Raw genomic sequence first — 19,845 nt, forward strand, 5'->3', positions numbered from 1 at the left:
AGAATCTGTTGTCAGCAAAGCTTCCTCAGACAGCAGAACTATGATCCTACGTGAAGGTATGGAGACCAGGGAGGGTAAGAGCAGCAGCAGGGCAGCCATGGGTCAATCTGCATGAACTGACCACATAAACAATAACCACAATGTCCCGAGGGCTTAAAATACACGAAGAATTACGACATATGACAAAAACAACACAAAACACAAGAGTTGGTTAAACGGAGTTAGAAGTGTTATGAGGTCCTTACAGTGTTCTGGAACTAGAGAGCTACTAACTTATAACAGAAGTTAATAAATCAAGGATGAATATTGTAATTACCAGGTTAGCCACTAAAAACTATTAAAAGAATGATAACTAGTAAGCAAATAGAGGGGGAAATGGAATAAAAATGTTAAAAAAAAAAAGCCTCTTAATCCAAAAGAAGGCAAGAAAAAAAAGACAACAAATACAAAGAACAGGTAAGAAAAATATAAAACATGTAGTAAGATAAGCTATTTAAACACAAATGTATCAGTAATTACACTAAATGTGAATGGACAAATATTCCCAATATTTAGACTGGACAAAAATTAAAGACATAACTGTTTTCCAGTTAAAAGGTGTCCACTGAAAATACAAAGATACAGAAAGAATGAAATTAAAAGATGCAGAAAAAGCAATACCATGCAAATGCTAACCAAAGGAAAGTTGTAGACACTACATAAGTTTCAAATAAAGTAACCTTTAAGGTAAGAACCATGACTAAAGTTAACTGGGAAAATTTCATAACATATAAAAGGGTGACTCTATTAGGAATGTAGAGCAAGTCTAAATTTGTGCATGTCTAATAATACGACCTCAAGACACACACAAAGCAGAACTTGACAGAAATAAAGGAGGCAGAAACCCACACAGAGTGACAGATTTCCAGACGCCTCTCACAGCAAACTGACAGAAGAAGGAAACAAAAATCAGTGAGGATAGAGACAATCTGAAGAATGTGATCAAGAGACTTCCTTTCAATGACGCTACAAGAACCTTGCACACAACGGGGCAGAGTAGGTCTTCTTCTCAAGGACCGTGAAACATCACCAAAATGACCAATGCTCAGCCAAAAAGTCAGTCTCAGCCACGTTCCAAGAACAGAAATCATAAGACTGTTTCTGACTAGAGTGAAATTAAGCAAGAAATCAGTAACAAAAAGACAATTAGAAAGATTCCAACTGCTTTTAAATGATCCAATATAATTTGAATTCGCACACTGGTCAAAAAAGAAATCAGATTAAAATAGAAAATATTTTGAATTGAAGGATAATGAAAACATAATATCAAGAATTATGAGATCAGGACTTCCCTGGTGGCGCAGTGGTTAAGAATCCGCCTGCCAACGCAGGGGACACGGGCTCGAGCCCTGGTCCGGGAAGATCCCACATGCCGTGGAGCAACGAAGCCCGTGCGCCACAACTACTGAGCCTGCACTCTAGGGCCTGCGAGCTACAACTACTGAGCCCGCGTGCCACAACTACTGAAGCCCGCACGCCTAGAGCCCATGCTCCGCAACAAGAGAAGCCACCGCCATCAGAAGCCCGCGCACGCAACGAAGAGTGGCCCCCGCTCGCCACAACTAGAGAAAGCCAGCGTGCAGCAACGAAGACCCAATGCGGCCAAAAATAAATAAAATTTTTGAAAAATTAAAAAAAAAAGAAAGAATTATGAGATCAAGTTAATTAAGACAAATTTGGAGGGCAATGTGACCAGCTTTACACGCATATATTCAAAAGCAAGACAGGCTGAAAATCAATGATCCACCCACTCATACTAAGAAGACAGAAAAATAGCAAATGAAAAGGAAAAAATAAGGAGCAATAATCAGTGAATTCGAATGTACAACAAACAATACCAAGCAAGAAGCTAGTTCCCTAAATGACAAACTTCTTTCAAGAGTAGGAGAAGGGGACAGCCGTCACCATCAGATGTGATCTAATTAAAAACATTAAAAAAGGACACTTTAAACAACTTAGTGAAAGAAATTAGAAAATTAGAAATGAGGGCAACTTCCTCAACAAACACAACTTTCAAAACCTTCTTAAAGTAACAGAACTTCTTAAAGTAACAGAATATTGAACATTCTGCATCTATTAAACAAATTTATAATTTAAAATATTTCAACATAGCTCCATCAGTCAATCCTTCTAAACACTGAAAGCAGCAGTAATAACAATCTTAGGCAAACGCTTCCAGAGGATAAAATGTGAGGGTCCCACCTCAACTTAGTGTTTGATAGCAGCATGATCCTGATAATAAATCTGACAAGGATATTACAAGAAAGAAAAATTACCATCCAATATAAATACAAAAGTCCTAAACTAAATATGTGAATTAGGTTCAGCTACACATGAAGAGGATAAAGCACACAAGTGGGACTGATCCAGGAAATCAAGGTTGGCCTCACATTAGAAAATCAATCACTATAATTTTTATGACCATATTAACATAAAGAAGAGAAAAATCACCCGTGACAGACAAACGTGATAAAACGCAACACCCGTACTCGATAGAAGGTCCTTGGAAACTACTAATAAAATGGAACTTCCCTAATCTGAGAAAGAGTATCTACACCTAACCCAGGGCAAACATAATATTTGGTGAATTACTGAAAACTTTCTCCACGAGATCAGACAGAAGAGAAGGACGACCACTGTTACAATTTCTATCCAACCATGAACTAGAGACACACCCAGTGAATTAAGGCAAGGAAGAAAAACAGGTATAAAGATTAGAAAGAAACAAAACTGTCATTATTTGCTGGCATGCATTTTCCTTTTTATATGGGACTTTCAAATGCCCATTTTCCATACAGATTTAATTTTTGAAACTTGTAGTGTCTCCCGTAATTGTCGTGACGATGGCCTGGGCTGTTGGTTCGCTGGAATTTATTTGCTCTGAGAAGCGTCTCCTCCCAGCAGTGAGCAGGGCCACCTGGGGCCCTCACCCACTCCACGAGGGACAACGTCGGTGCAACTGGGTCTCCTCCACGACACGTCAGGCCACTCCGTCCCCAGGAGCCCTGCTGGACCTCCGGAGCCCCTCATCCGCCCACCCATGCTCAGCCGCGGTGCACGCCCCCCCTACCTGGCTACCACGAGGGTCCCGCCTGTTCTGGGTACCATTCAACTTCTCTGGGGTCATTTGGCTCAATCTTCCTTGCTTACAGAGATAGAGATAAACACAAGCTGTTTATAAAGAGACATACAGCAACAGAAAAGACGAAATTCCTATGAACAGTCCCCCACTTGTAAAGATAACTGACGAAGTAATAAACACACTGAAGCGTGAGCTCCCTGAAGACGGTGACTTTGGCCCCCTCCGTCTCCCGCCCCCTGAACCTCGTGCTCCCCTTCTCTCCTCACCGCAAAGCCACCTCAACTTCACACAACAGTCACACGCTGACGGCTTCCAGACCCCAAACCCATTACGGGCAGGCCTTGGAGGCAGGTTCAGGTCCAGACAACACAATAAAGCAAGTCACGTGAATTTCTGGCTTCCCAGCGCGTATAAAAGTTATGTTTATGCTATACTGTAGTCGGTTAGGTGTGCAGTAGCATTATGTCTGAAAAAACCACTGTGCACACTTACCGCAAACCTTCCGTCGGTGAGAAGCACAGCATGCGCACAGCGCGATGAAACGAGGGCGACCACCCACCTAGCACCTCCTCTGGGGAATAATGATCATCTCGACCTTGCCATGGCCAATGAAAAATCCTCAGTCTTTCCTGGAAACCTGTACCTCTGCGCCTTCCCAAAGTCTGCCGGTTCCAACTCCAGAGTTCTAGTTCCGGAGGCCAGAAACCTAGAAATCAGCTTCCTTTTCTCACTTCCCGATACAAAAGTTCAACAGCCTCTGTGGGTTCTATCCACAACCTGACCACCGTCCAAAATGCCTACAAGGACCACCCTGGTCCCAGCTGACGTGCCTCTCAGCCCATATGCCGTTACCAGCCTCCTAGCTAATCTCCCTGCTTCTGCCTGTGCCCCTACTCAATCCATCCTTTAATCAGAAACCAGAACGTTCCCACTACCAAGTGCATCACACAAATCCTTCTTCTTCCCCGTATCCTGCAGAGGACAAGCCAGAGCCCTCACACCAGCCCGGGGGGCCTCCGCAACCTCTTACTGCTTGTCCCTGCCCGCCCTCCCTCCCGCCCCCTCCACGCTCCAGCCCCAGTGGCCTCCTTCCTGCGTCTTTGATGTCCCAGCGGCTGAGCTTCGCCGCTGCCTCGGTTCTCCTCCCCGTGTGGCCACCTCCCCCAGCATCCCCACCCACTGCCCTCACCCCCTGCAGCCTCTGCTCAGCCATCAGCTTCTCAGTGAGGCCTTCTTGGAGCACGACCAAGACTTTAAATCCAACTCCCCCAGCTCACAACAGCTCGGCCTTGCCCTCTTCTGGGAATTTAATTTTCTCCACAGCACTTGCCACCGTCACTTAACGAACTCTTTGCTTCACCTTTTGTTTATTTTCTGTTTCCTCCCACTCTGATGTAAGTGCCTGGGAGGTCAGGGATTCTTCTCCGGGTCACGCGCTGCTTTGTTCCCAGGGCCTAGGACAGGTCTGGCGCCTAGTACGCACTCGATAAATATTTAGTGGAATAAATAACTGAACTAATGAACAAACGGAGTAAATGCATGAAAGAACAAGATGAAAGCACCTGACGCCTGAAGAACCTGAAATGAGCAGAGGCGGCTACTCAAGTCATCCGAGGGCACCTTGCCCATCAGGTCACAGCTGCATATCAAGTGCACTGCCGCTTACATTAAAAAATGCAATGCCTTTTTTTATTACATAAATTCATTTTAAAAGGAAACTTTATATCAGTAATACAAGAGAAAAGCCAGTACCACTCAACACAAACAGTAGCAAGCATAGGAAAAACTACCAAAACAAAGCCCTAAATCCCACTCACATGTGGGTGAGTGCACAATCTCTGAACCCGCCGCCGGTTGCTTCCTTGCTTAAAAGTGAGATCACAGAACGTGACAGAGGCGTTAAAGACACATTATCAGTAAATCACTACTCTGGTGTAATCAGGAGAATTTACAAGTTAAAAGGGCAATTTATTTATCTGTTTCACAATTCTCTGTGTACCACCTCCGAGCCCCCAGGGCCCGTATAAGGACTAAGGGACACCACCAGTGAGACGAGGGGCGTCGCAGGGCTGAGATGAGGGAGGAGGCTCCGCAGGAGCCAGGGCACCCACCCTGCAGGGCCGGATTCATCAGAGGTCACGGAAGGGCTGCAGGCATGGGACAGACTCTGCCGCTTTGGCATTTCAGCTCAGGCGCTTCTGCGTTGCAGAGGAGGGCTGCAGGGAGAGACCCGACGCGGAGGAGACCAGACAGGAAGCTGCAGGACACATTTAAGCAGGACGATGGGGGCCAGCACAAGGCAGTAGCCCTGAGGACAGGACAAAGCCGCCTGCCTGTGAGACGGCCTCGTCAAGGCCCGGTGGGTCACTACGTGTAGGTGGGGACAGTTACCGGGGGCGGGTCTCCCGGCCTCGGCACCAGCGGCAGCGAGGAGCCCTCTCAGCCTCCGGCCTGCCAGCTCCGCTCAGAGAGAGAAAGAGACACCACGCACGCACTCACACACCCGCAAACATCAGCAAGAACGAAACGCGCCAAAGTACTAACTGTAGGTACCTCCGAGCGATACCTTCACAGTTTTATGTACTTCCCCAAATGTCTACATTTAATAAAACCACTTCCAAGGCCACCAAAAGAACTTACTTAAAAGAAAATGCCAAGTATCTCAGGTAAGAAAGAGAGCAACGGGGTATCCCTGGACATTCGATCAGCGCAGCTGCAAGCAATGTGCAAGCATCAAAGCAGAGAATCACAGTCATGCAAAAATATCTAACTAAGATTTCAACTCACCTAAGTACTGACTGCTCAGCTTGAAGTTCTGATCTAAGTACAATCATGTCACGCCTTTGCCGATAACCAAACACAACCACCACTGACGGGGAAACGGGGCACGTTCTCACGACCCCACTGAGGCCACGATTCTCAGAGGAGGCGCTCACTCACCGGCCAGGTTCCAAGGCAGAACTTGCAATGTTCTCTAAGTTCACCATTCACCATGCTGCAAACAGGTAATTCACTAAAAAGCTACGGAAATTAGAAACACTCGGCCCCGCCCAGCTCCCGCCTCACGCCTGCCCCTCGCCCTCCCGAGGGCTCCCGTCCACCCGAGGACCTTCTGCAGAAACACACACCTTCCCTCCTTATGGAGGATGTACCGTGAAGGGGAAGGCGACGCCAGAAGTGAAATCTGACATGAAAGGACGTAGAGGAAAGCTGAGGAAGAGAGAAGGTTCCCACGTCAAGACAACACGCTGACCCGGAAGGCTGCCCGCGGCACCCACGGCCCAGAGGGGCAGCGCCCTGCGAGCGGCCCTGCCTTCCGAGGACCTGCGTCAATACACTGATGAAGGGGAAAGGAGAACTACCGCACTGACAACGGAGCTCTCTCGCTAAGACGCACAAACAGAAAGCAGTCTTCAGAGACGTGACTTTGTGCCAGTCGTCTGAGCCGGCACTCGAGGGCCTCACCTCCGTGAACTCATGGAAGACCCGGTCACTCTGGTGAGCGCCGACGGTGATCTCTGGGAGATAGACAGGGATGGTTGTGTAATTCAGCACCTCCAACTTGTTCTGAACCCTAGAAGATAAGGCAGATATAGTCACACTAAACATCAAAGTGAATATAATAAAATAAGCTATCAGGCTGATTTTTTAAAACGTCCATATTAAAAAATTCATCCATGCATTCCCGAGCAGTCATCTCAGAAGCCAAACCTTCCCCCAAAGACCATCTGGGCTGTGGGAGCTGCTCTTCTGAAACCACTTCCAGAGCCGGAGATGGGGTCTTTCAAGAGTCTCATGGCCACAGGTGACTCCCTTTGGGGACGGACACAGTTTTGAAAAATAAAAAAGGAGCCGCAGTGTGCTTTAAACATAGGACTACCAGGAATACAAAGCTAAACACAAACACCACATGTCACAGTGCCGCGCGCGTGGTCTGCTCTCATGAAAAATGTGCACATTTAATGACTCTTGGGGGAAAGAGAGACGAGCAACTCTCCTGCATCTCCACCCCCCCAACTCGCCGCCCCGCGCGATGCCCACGCCGCCTGGGGGGCCGATTCCAGGAGCGGAGGCTGATGAGGCCTCCGTGGAACCGGACGGCGGGGCTGGGGTGAACGGCCCCGCAGGATGGCCTGCTGCACCCCTGCTTATAAACGTCTGCTTCCCTGCTTTTCTTGGCACCGAGAAACACACAGGAGAGGACACACTCCTTGCTTCACCATTTTATTTTGAATGCTAAAATATTTATACTTTGTTATAACTTGCTTATTTTAAATTAAATTTAGTCTGAATATAACCACTACACTTGACGATAAAAAGCATTTTGAGTGCTATTAGGAAAAAATGTTAAAATAAAGTTTCCTTTCTTAAGGGCTCAAAACAAAGAAAATGATTATTTTAAATGGCCCCTTTCCCATTAATGACTTATAATGGCAGAATACGTTTCTGTCTGTAATGGCCCAAACGGAAGCTCTTTAAATGGATCTGGCTCTCAGCCGCGTTGTGAGGACACGCCCAGGCCTGTCCCCTGCACCCTGGGCAGACTCGGCCGCAGTCAGAGCCGCCTGGCCCCAGCCCAAGCCCGGGACGCTCGGCCCTCTCCCATAGAGGACCAGAGCACTGAGAACCTGCGACAGGGTGGATGTGACTGAACAGGAGGCACAGGCACATCCCAGGGCCACCGTAAACGCTGTGTCTGTGTCACTCGTATGACAACTAGTAACCCAATAACTAAACATCACTCCAAGCAAGCACTGCTGCGACATCCTGCATACGGCTATAACGTACACGCTCAGACATGAGAATTTTTTCTCAGTTTTAACCGTAAGTAGGTTATAGAATACCTTTCATCAGCATGTATCAATAAAGTAAAGTACATATTTATTTTTAACACAAATAGAATTATTCTATACTTACTACAGCAAGGATAATTTTTAAAGTGATCTCACCACAAACAATTTCAACTAAAAATGAAGTTTATATTTTTAAATGTTAATAAATATCAAAGTGGGGTATGATTTGATTTTCTCTGTGGTTTGAAAAACCTGAAACCACCCTGAGGAACTGGAAAGCACAGACTGGCCCAGGGGCTTGTGTGTAATATACACAGCAACAGTGCCATCTATGCGTAATTTGGCAGAATTACAGTTTACATACAACCCCCGCCCCTTTCAAAATGGGTGTATCTTTGAACAAACGTCTTCAAACTGCTTTTGAAGATTAAAAAAATAATCTACAGTGACTGTTCTACCGCTTACTCAAACTTGGATAAACTGCTCCTTCACTTTCTGACTACCAGCTTAAACGATGACCAAGAAGAGCCCGTGTGTCCCGTGTCCAGTAAACCCCAAATCTCAGCCTCCAGAAACTACAGACACATTCCAGATTGAAGATAAGGGAGGAACGAAGACAACAGGAAGCCTTTTATGACTCAGGAGCAAGCAGCGGTGAAAGGAAACATTCTGTTCACAGAGCACTTAGTTTAATTAAGGAGATTCCAAACCCGAGCACACGCTCTTCACATCACAGGCCAAAGAGCCCCCGTAAGAAGACAGAGCGCCCTACAGTGTGGTCCACAAAACGAGGTGCTCTGCCACATAATTCCAAAACAAAAGGGTGAGGCCAAGAAGAGAAAGAAAAAAAAATAGTAAACTATGACTTATGACTCGAACTGTTTCCCAATTAACAGAATGCTTATACTTTCTCCTAAAACATGTCCAAAGCATATTCTTTAGTTTCTCCTGAATTGCAAAGTTCTGCTTGAAACCCTATACTTCTGATACCAAACTCATACCCTGCAGTTTTTGTAGCACTGGAATTTCCTGTTAGAAAGCCATCCTCCAGGAGTCTTAGAAACACAAGTCGCAGTGATGAAGCAGCAAGGGCGAGAGGGGAGCCCAGGCTCTGGAGGGCGGGAGGAAGGTGGGCGCAGTGGAGGCCTGACTGGTAACAAGTCTCCAGCACGAGGATGAAACCACCAGGGCGGCACCGGTCAGTTATGGATTACGGATACGAACACAAAATGCCATCAAGGTTGGGAAATAAGCACTCACACGCACATAATTATACACCACACACGTTCGGAGATGGTACAAAAATGTCCTAAACCAATAATTTGGTCAGGTTCTAGACAAAATGAGAATAACTGGTAAATGGCATGTTTACCATAATTATCTTAGAAAATGGTCATAATTTTCACCTGAGTCTCCCAAATTAAGAAATGGTACTTAAATGAAAATAAACACAATTACCATTGTAAACCATTATGAAATATCCTTGGGAGGCAGAGGAGCAAAAATCTGGGAGAAGGAAAGAACAATACCATTTATTTCAAAAATAATTAAAACAATTGAATGCTGTAATTTGTAAACTGTGAGGGAATGAGAGGCTCCTTCTCCATGCTCTGATATCAACGTAACCGAATAACTAATAAGATTATGATCTTAAGACGTGAACTTTGGACATGGTCTAGCATCTAACTAATACACATTCCGGAGTACCTTTAGAAATTACACTGTACTTACTACCCGTGGAAGGAGTGGAAAAGTCATCCCACATTGCCCAGTCTCAGCAAGATGTCAGGGTGCCAGGACAGTCACCTTTTTGTATGTTTTTCACGTACTCTGCCCCGCAGTAGCTAATACTAACAAGAATCACAAATAAATCCACATAAAATGACAGCCGGAAAAGTTAAGAGAAGGGTTCAAGTAGAAAAGAAGGTGAACAGAGCGAGGCTTAGGAGAATGCTCAGATCTTTGGGTAATTACCGGGCAGAGGGGGAGGTAACGGATTCAGGAGATGTCTGTATCCTGATGGAAGAGGTAGAACCAGATGATTAGGACTCTGAATTATTTCTAGGAAATGAAACTTGGGTTTATGCCTAAACCAAGATATGCCACTGAAGGATTCTGAGTAAAGAAAGAACAGGGTCACTGTGACATTTTATGAAAATTAACCTGGCGGGCGTAGGCACAGGGGGCAGGTGGGATGAAGAAATAACTAACCAAGGAGCGGAGATCAAACCCCAAAGAAGAAGAGTCACCGGAGACCAGCACCACCCTGAGGGCGGGACCCAGGGGAAGGTGAGGGGGCAGTAGGGAAAAGGAGGGTTCAAGCAGATGACCCCAGGGGAGGAAGCAACGACCCCACCCGGACTCCAGCCGAGGCCGAGATAGGAGGGAGGGCACAACGGAGACCGCAGGAGGGCGCGGCGAGCTGCGGGCTGCGTGGCCCGCCACGGCTCCAGGACCTCCGCGGGGCAGTGCTCTTGGAGGCCCGGTCCCCCACCTGCAAGAGGACGGGAGCCTCCACCAGGCGGAGTGCTGTGGACTCAGGAAACGTTTCTCAGACACCTCCCAGACACGGTGTCGACGTGACGGTGTGCCTGTGATCGGGCTGACACCTCGGGCTCTCAGCAGAGGGAGAACACCGCGCAGCAGTGCAGGCAGACCTCACCTCGCGTGCTCTGCTCTACCGCACTGTGCGGACGCTGCGTCTCTTACAAGCTGGAGGTATGTGGCAACCCTGCGTTGTCAGATGGTGGTTACCATTTTTTAGCAATGAAGTATTTTTTAATTAAGGTATGTACATTTTTTTAGACATAATGCTACTGCACACCTAATAGACTACGGTTTGGTGTAAACATAACTTTTATATGCGCTGGGAAACCAAAAAGTTCATGTGACTTGCTTTACTGTGAGACTTGCTTTACTGTGGTGGTCTGGAACCAACCTGCGTTATCTCCCAAGTCTGCCTGTAAAGATTTTTTTTTCTAAATAAGGTTCAGAATGAAATAGTACATAATATCATTTAGGTAAATTTACAAACACATACACATATGTAAGTATCTGACAAAAAACAAAGTCAGCCACTAAGCTTTAAAAAACAAAGAGGGACTCCAGGTTCAGCTCCAACAAGGAAATAGCCTGGAAACCATCTCTCTAGTCCTTACAACAAAGGAAGCTGAGAAAAATGAAAATCAATTGCTTGTCCTGGAATAACAGTAACAACAACATATGGGTGATTAGAGCACACAGAGAGTGGAATGAATGACAGCAACGCCATAAGGGATGGAGGAAAGAATCTGCCCCAGCCGTGAAGTGGTATCGCCACCTGAAAGCAGGCAGACGTGAACTGGAAACTACAACAACGGTAACAAATTTTTACAGAGTACAACAGATGTGCTAAGAGAAAAGATAAAATGGAATCATACAGAATGCCCAATTAAAACCAAAAAAGGTAGAAAAAAGGGGCAGGGGAAGAAAACAAAGAACAAATGCAACAAATAGAAAATGATAACAAACATGGTAAAAATTAATCCAAATATATCAACAGCCACTTTAAATGTGAACTATCCAAATATACCAATTAAAAGATGGAGACTGACAGAGTTGATTAAAAAAATAAGACCAACTATATGCCATCTATAAGAAACCCACCTGAAATCAATCCAAAGACTCAGGCTAAAAGTAAAGGGATGGAAAAAGATACACCATTCCTAGACTAAGTGAAAGCTGGAACAGATACATTAATTTCAGACAAAGCAGACTTCAGAACAAGAAAAGGATCAGGAATAAAGAGGGGCACTGTGTAAGGATAAAGAGATCAGCTGTCCAAGAAGACTTAACAATCCTAAACACGTATGCAACTTACAGAGCACCAAAATACAACGAGGCAAAAACGAGTAAAACTCAAAGGAGAAAGAGACAAATCTGCCATTGTAGTTAAAGATTTCAACACTCTCCTTCAGGAACGGACAGATCCAGCAAACAGAAAAGCAGTAAGGACATGGATGACCTGAACATCAGCACCAATCAGCGCAATCTCACTGACATTCGTAGAACACGCCATTTGACGACAGCAGAGTACACACTCTTCTCACGCTCAGCCAGAACACCATTCAAGACGGAAAACATTGCTGACCATATGAAACGTCTTAACAAAGGTAAAAGAGCAGAAAATCATACAAAGTATGTTCTATGACCACTATGGAATTAAACTAGAGGGAAATTTATAGCATCGAATGCATATATTAGAAAAGAAGAAAGTTCCAAAATCAATCATCTAAGCTTCTACCTTAGGAAACTAGAAAGAAGAGCAATTGAAGCCTAAAGGAAACAGGTTAAAAAAAGTAGCAATAAAAATTGGAGTCGATGTCAATGAAACTGAAAGTAAGAAAACAACAGAGAAAATCAATAAAACAAAGAGCTGGTGCTTTAAAAAGATCAATAAACATGAAGAAAAAATTCACAAAGGACAAATAAATAGCCAATAAAAATACACCTGTTTGAAGTTCAGAGTTTATGAAATGCAAAAATAAAGCAAATGCTTTTCTTTGATATCAAAATCACAAGTTTTTGTTTGCTTCTTGTTTTAACTATTCTGTCTTAATAAGGGCTTTCAGAAGACCAGTTCAAGTGTGCAAGCTGGTACACATCTTCTGGAGAACAATTTCACAACATACCAATAGTTGCAAAATGTGTTCATATAATCTGACCCGGTAATTCCACTTTTATACCTTAAGAAAGTAACCTGAAATGGAACAAAAATAAGTACACTATGCTCATTACTGTTATTACGATTATGAAGAAATGGAAATAACCCAAAAGACTGATATTAAAGAAACTGTAAATGGATTATGCCCGTATCTCAGAGGTCAACAACTTTTTCTGTAAAGGGCCAGATAGCAAATATTTCAGCCTGAGAGGGCTACGTACGGCTTCACATATGTACCTTTTCCTACAGCCTCTTAAAAAGGTAAGGAGAGTTCTTAGCAGCTGAGGCCTGGGCGGGCCCACAGAGCACGGCTTGCCAGCCCCTGACTGGCATCAGTCAGCGGTTTACGCAGCACGAGCAGCCATTAAACACCGAGCTCCAGACGTTTAACGAGGACGGGACCGGCTCACGGGAGAAGTTACAGTGCGAAGACACAAGGCAAGGTAATTTTTATTTAGAAATACGTGAACACACCAACACTTTACAAAAGGCTGGAGGAGGCTGCATTAAACTCTGACACCGGCTCCTGTGGTGGCAGAACCGTAGGTGATCTGGCTCCGCCCTGGACTTCGGCTTCCTAACTCTCTTCTACGAGTGGCTGTGACTCTGGCCTCCAGCCCTCTTGACCCCAGTCTCTTTTCAGTGCTCCTCCCCAGGTTAAACTCTCCATCATCACACTCACTCTCAGCTCTCCTGCCCGCTCACACTCACTGGGCAAACCCCGACCTCGTTCGCACGCAGAGCTCTGCCTCACCCCCACTGTACCTCCACGACCATGTCCCCCCGTCCCCGGCCGCCGCCCACAGCTCCTTCCCCGACCGGTCCTCCCCACGGGCCTGGGCAGCGTTCTGGACCCTCTCCTCCCTCCTCAAACCTGCAGCACGGCCCCTCCCGCCCTCAAGGCCGCTCTGGGCTGATGACCCGTCTCTCACTTCACCATGAAGACAGAAGCCAGCTGAAGAGAAGCTCCAGGCGCGCGTGGCTCAGACCCACCTCCCTAAGCCCCGCCCTGTCCCCCGGCCACCAGTGCACCAGCCCACGCCCTCCTCCGGGGCCTCTCCTGTCCTCTCGGCATCCATACCCCCAGCCCAGCCACAGGACCTCTCTCATTGGTACAAAACATGCGATTTTTTCCACCTTAAAACACACAACAAAAACCGTGAAAAATGAATAAAATTTTAAGTCTTAGTTTTAACAACTAAATCAATAGGTTCAAAAGGAAAAATTATTCGCTTTCAAGCACAGGATATGGAAAACTAATGGCAGTCCATTTTCCATACATGCTCATATTAGGATGCGTCCAAGTGGAAAAAAACAAGTGCGTTCGCTATTGAGAGAGAAACTGACCTAGCAAAGTGCCCTGCACCGCGGAAGGCCAGCGGACCAGCTCCGCGGCGCTCACCCGATGGGCTGACTGCAGAGCGGTCACCCAGGCAGAAGGCCACGCGAGGGTCACACAGACGTCTGTTCGCCAACACTGACCCAGCCCCGCCGCCGCCTGAGCCCGGGTGCCAGCAGCGCAGGCCAATGCGAGCCTCCGCCAGGCCCCCGCCCCGGGGCACAACGGGGGTCGGCTCCCCGGGTCCCTCCAGCACAGGGACAGTCACCTATGCTCACAGCAAAGTGACGTTTCCTGGGTCGGAGCTGACTTCTCTGCCTGGAACGCTTCTGCAGAAGCACAGCTCGTAGGCCTACAGAACTTGCCCATTGCTGCGAGCAGAGCAGGCCTGCACCGCCGTCTCCCTGGGCTGGAGCACCAAGCCCCACGCACCAGGGACAGTGTGACCACGGTGAGCACCTGCCTCTGTGCTGGGAGGCTGGGACCCGAGTAGGTACTAAAGCAGAGGGCGCTGTGGGACCAGCACCCAGCACAAGTTCTGCGCACTGAGTGTCTAATGGGCTTTCTGGGCAAAATACTGCCCACGTGTTACTGCATCTCTCATGAACAAAGTAGCTCACTCAGCATGTCCCCTTCTGCCGTGGCCTCCCCTCCGTGGCCTCCCCCACCTCCACGTTCACCACGGCCTCCCCCACCTCCACGTTCACCACGGCCTCCCCTCCCCTCCACGTTCACCACGGCCTCCCTGGCTCCAGCCACAGCGGCACCTGTCTCAGGACCTCTCCACCCGCCGGCATCCCTGCCCCGTGCTCACCCGAGACACTGCGGGGCCCAGTCCTCGCACACTCGGGGCTCCTCAGAAGAGAGGCCTCCAAGCCTTCCCCAGAGCGCCCTCTGTCACTCACCCCAGCCACCCGCTGCCCCATTCCTCAGGGCTACCTTTCTCCCCGGCCTTTAGCACCCATATGGCTCTACTGATTCAGTGACAGCAGGACTTTTATTAGACACTATATTCCCTAAATCTGGAACACTGCCTGGCACAGGGTGCAAGCAAAATATTTGTTGAATTAATAATGGCAATCAATCAATTCATTGTCAGATCAGAGAAAGCCAGAGCCTGTTTGGAAGGGAATAGGAAATACGCCTCAGTATCTGGCAACCTGCAACACAGTTACTCCAAAATTCTGTAAGTTCCTACAGCAGGCAACGCACCACACTGGAACCAGCCCCACCCCATCCCGGCAACGCCCAGCTCCGGCAGACTCACCGCATCCTCAGACTGTGGAAAGTGCGGTCGTCCTGGTCCAGCCACGGGCCTTTCTCGTACTTCAGATACTCAATATCCTCGATCACCTGGACAGAGGAATTTAATGAGACAACATTCAGTGCATGACAAACCACAAATACCTGGCAGGGAGAATCGCACCGTGAAAGTCAAAAAGAAAGGAAGTTGGGCAGACAGCCTTCTGTGAAGTGGGGGCCGAGTGACGACGCCCAGTGTGGGCACCTGGCCCAGCTGACACCGGGGTGCTGTGGAAACCACCTGGCAGGCTGGGAGAAAAGGAGCAGGTGCAGAAGAATCAAGATGAGGGAAGAAAATCATCATTCCTCACAGACTCCCCATTTCCTCCCATGTAACTTTATTCCAGAAGGCAAGATTCAGCCACTCAAAACAACAACAGGACAAGACAATAAATACATTTCCTAGAGAGCTCCAATAATCCAAGTTCCTCAGCCCCAAAGCCTGCGGTCTGTACAGCCTGACCTCCCAGCAGGGTAGCCTTTCCAGATGCATTCTCCCCCAAAACACACCAAACTTGGGGACCTCTCTTCAGCTTTCAAGAATTGGAGCACATTCAGTTATGAACACAAATAATAACCCAGTCTCAGAGAAAATGTATTACTCTTCTGCTCAGGCACATGCCATGGAAACAGTCTGTCAAAGGAATAAAAATTACCTAAAGACAAACAAAAATCAACATCGCAGAAAAAGAAGGCTGGAAGGAAATGAAATGCAACTCAATTGGTCCAAGTAGAAAGAACCAAGCCTAGAAGAACTGCCAGGGCTGGGCCCAGAGCCGGACTTGACTGCGGGTCTCCCGTCCTGGAGCAGAGAGGCCTATCCCCTCCCCCTCTCTCCCCCTCTCTCCCCAAAGCCAGGAGGCAGCTGAGGGCTGTGCTGTCATTCAAGCAGCCGACCGCTTTGCAAAGCTTTCTGTCTGCTGTCTGTCTGCTGTCACCACCTACACCCCAACCCCAGGTCATAAAACCTGCATTTTCTTCTAGATTTTTTACACCTTTTGTTTTGTGTTTTTAGTAATTTATGCTTAATACATAAAATACGGGCCTTTCTTCTTTAACCTAACGGATGGTCATTTGCCTCAATACCGTTTAAGAAATAATCTATTTTCCTCTACTTTGTTTTCTATCATCCTTTAAGGCACTGACTTTTCCAAGCTAAAGTCACAAACGCACATGAGCACACGTGTGCACCTGTTTCTGGACGCTGTTCTGTTCCATTAAGCTATTTATTAATCCTTGTATTAATACCACAGTGCCTTAATTAACATACTTCTGTACTATGTTTTCATACTTGGGCAGGAAAATGTTATTCTTTCTCAGAACTTTTGGTTATCGCTCACTAAGTTCTCCTGAGAGTCGCAGAGGCTGCCCTGACTTTCACAAACGCGCCCACGAGTGTGGGGAAAGCCGGCGTCTTTACACAGCTGGCTGCTGAACAACATGCCCCACGCGGTCAAAAGCCCGAGTGCAACTTGCAGGCGGCCCTCCTCGTGCGTGGATAGTGGCCCCTGCACATCCGCGGTGCCCTGTAGCACCAGGGTGCTTATTACTGAAAACTGAAGACCGTGCAGTGCTGTAGGGTTTACTACTGAAAAAAATCCACGTATGAGCGGACACGCATGGTTCAAACCCATGTAGTTCAAGGGTCAACAGTCTTAATAAGTCTTTGCTGTTAACTAATCCAACTTTCAATTTTACCAGCTGTTTAACAAAAATGTTAGTGCAGATAAACTAAGGTTCTTTGTATCTTCACCATTCCATAATTTTAAGATTCTAGAAGCTGAATAATTTAAAAGAAAATCAAAATCTCATGACCAGGAGAATGTGAAGGGTTGGCTCAGTACTCCTTTTAGATTATAAAACACAGACGCCTCTAAGACCAGTAGAAGCTGAACTCATTACCTGATTTGTAAAAACCTTATACATGAATTAAATTTAAGAATAATTATAAATTTTTCAGCTGTTTTCTTACCTTTTCTGCATCTTGAGCTTCCCTTGCACTGTACTGTAAAACCTCGCATTTTTCACTGTAAGAGAAAACAAGATGACATTCATGTAAATTTTCCCCGTGGACATTACTGTACAAATGAATACACGACATCAAGGCTCCCACTCTAAATATCAACACTCTACACTCTATGAACTGGCTCACAGGGCATGACCAGCTAAGGAGGGAAAGTCAGAAGCAGGGACATGCTCGAGGCTGGACGGTGACGGCTGCAGGTCTGTTTCCTGACTCCCCCTCTGACTGGACCGCCCCCCACTGCATGGGCGTGAGGCCAGCGTCTACAGGGGGCAGGGACACGAGTCATCTCTGCTGCTGCACAAACCATCTCCAGCTGCAGCACTCGCTACAGGAAGGTCCAGGGGAGCCCGGGCCTGAGTGGGACGGACGCACAGAGAGCAGCTAAGTGGTGTTTGGGGGGTGGGGGTCGCGGAGCCAGAGGGGGGACGGGAGGGGCACGTTACTTGAGCTGCCGGAATTTCGGAGACAAATGCAACCCTCAAAGTAACCTGTTTCAACCAAACTACCCAATAGGACAGCAGCAACGCGGTTCCCTTCGTCCAGGTCCCTAGTCTGGACACTGAAAAGTCACGCTGGGTCCCAAAAAGGGGGACAGTGGCGTGAGCTTCCTGCACTTCTGCCCATGTCCTCACCACATCTACTGCTGTCTGGAGACCTGGCTGCCCACCAGGCGAAGCCTGAAACCCGCCTCCTAGTCAGTGTGGCCCTGCCTCCGCCACCGCCTCCAGACCAACCCAAGGGCCGCTTCGGAGAGGCCCGCTGGAGAGCCTGTCTCTGCGGAAATGTTCGACCCCCCCCCCCCCGCGCCCGCTTCCAGGAAGGTACAGCAGAAAGGCGAGGCTGGACCACCGCTCCCGTGAACTGGGGGCATCTTCTCATTCAGGCGTCTTTACACCAGAGTGCCCCCTACTGACGGGAGCTGCACCCACACCAGGGTCAACGCTCCAAGAACACACGGCCCCGCCCCACCCGTGCATGTGCCCACATCCAGCCCCTACGACACGAACTGCTGGAAGCAGGGCTCCACGCAACCTTCTTGCAAAGCGGTTCCAGGCGGGCAGCCCGGCGCCTGTGCAGTGTCGGGCAGCAGTGCACAGGACGGCCCGTAACGCCGTCATGAACAGCGTGGAGCTTCCTCTTTCCAGGTGCATAAACGCATCACCTCAAAATAAACGTGTTCTGAAGTCACAGTCCCGCGCTCCATGTGTCGCGTGAGAAGCAAACAAACATCAACAAAAAGCCCCTCTTCCTTATTTCCTCTGGTTTGCTCACTGCTTATCAAAGTAGAAGCCAGCGTTCGGGCCTGAGGGGCCCGACTGGGGGTGAGTCTGCCAGGAGAGAGACGGACACAGAAGGACAGCAGCGCCGCCTCTCAGGGTGGAGGCCTGACTCCATGGCCCAAGGTTCGGCTCCACACACAGGGCCAGACCCTTGGCTGCACTTTCCCCTTTCAGGTGGCTGAGGCTGGGGACAAAGAGAGAAAGAAGCCAACCTGGGAATCTGGGAAGTCCACACGGCAGAAACAGAGGTCCGTTTCACAACGCACAGTAGGTCTAACACTCCCGAGCGACTCTGACCTAACTAAGCCCGTGGCACTTAAAAACATCCAGACTCAGCCCAACCTGCGAAGACGCCAGAGAAGCCTCTCCCTCCAAAGTGCGATCTGCTTCTTAGGTGAGGGGCCCTGACACGAGGAACCAGCAGAGGCTGCAAAGGCCCCGGTGTAAACGACCGGCGCACCTCACGTCCTCAGGGGCGCCTCCCAACGAGGGCCCCGCACACCACAACGCAGGAAGCTCACCCCACCCGCGAGGTTTCTCAGAATGAGGTGCAGGTAATGACGCTGCCGAGAAAGCTGCCGTTCCAAGCCCGGGAATCAGCTGGAAGGCACAACATCTGCGCTGTTACGGTGAAACCACCAAGCTCCCCAGACTGACCCCGGCGGGGTGACCCAGCATGCGGCACCACCGTCCAGCGGAGACCGAGAGCCAGTAAAAACCCACCCTTAGGAAATACCAGTCCATCACCAGCGAGCCACGGCTTCCAAACCGCGCGGCGACCCACAAGGCCCGCACCCGACCACCGAGGCAGGGATGTGAAAACAGAGCTGAACGTCCGACCGTCTGCCCTGATCGGTGAGGGTGTGAAAAACCGTTCGCTCCACGCTGGGATTCAGCAGTCACCAGAGGGCAACGTGCTGGGCTGGGTTCAGCAGCTGAGGAGGAAGCTGTCTGATCTCCAGTATGACGGAGAGCGGCCCCTCGGGAGCACTGAACCTTGCAGACACCACAAGCTGACTCCCAACGCAGCTCAGACGGAGCGCCCAATGAAGCAATGGATACTTAGAATCGCTGCTAAACCTTTCATGATCAGGAAGCCCTGAGGGTAAGTTCTGGAAAATAACTGCCAGATACAAGAAAAATCCCATCCATCTGCAAGTTCAATGTAGCCTTTACTCTCCTGATGTTACAGCTCAAAGTCCTGTTTGAGAACTTGCCGGGCAGCCTTGTCTCGGTGGTGGTTTTGTAGCCAGAAGATCTCCAAGAGGAATCTTTGCAACTG

General features: G+C 48.3%; 1 protein-coding gene across 6 annotated transcripts in view; it reads right to left on the reverse strand.

Moving 5' to 3' along the window:
- Nucleotides 1-19,845, reverse strand: part of NDUFA10 (NADH:ubiquinone oxidoreductase subunit A10) — a 49,719-nt gene that overhangs the window by 18,131 nt on the left and 11,743 nt on the right. For 2 of the 6 annotated variants that reach the window (XM_036857920.1, XM_036857921.1), the window contains 5 exons: nt 17,230-17,284; nt 15,223-15,308; nt 6,587-6,695; nt 6,250-6,305; nt 6,062-6,116 (listed from right to left, as the gene is read on the reverse strand). In XM_036857920.1, coding sequence (XP_036713815.1) covers nt 6,062-6,116; nt 6,250-6,305; nt 6,587-6,695; nt 15,223-15,308; nt 17,230-17,284 — 361 coding nt within the window. Of the gene's footprint in view, nt 1-5,908; nt 5,942-6,061; nt 6,143-6,249; nt 6,306-6,586; nt 6,696-15,222; nt 15,309-17,229; nt 17,285-19,845 lie in introns of those variants that run through there. The other 4 variants (XM_036857924.1, XM_036857925.1, XM_036857922.1 and 1 more) reach the window with 3 other exon arrangements.

Source organism: Balaenoptera musculus, chromosome 7 (genome assembly GCF_009873245.2).
Source record: "Balaenoptera musculus isolate JJ_BM4_2016_0621 chromosome 7, mBalMus1.pri.v3, whole genome shotgun sequence".
Classification (NCBI taxonomy): domain Eukaryota; kingdom Metazoa; phylum Chordata; class Mammalia; order Artiodactyla; family Balaenopteridae; genus Balaenoptera; species Balaenoptera musculus.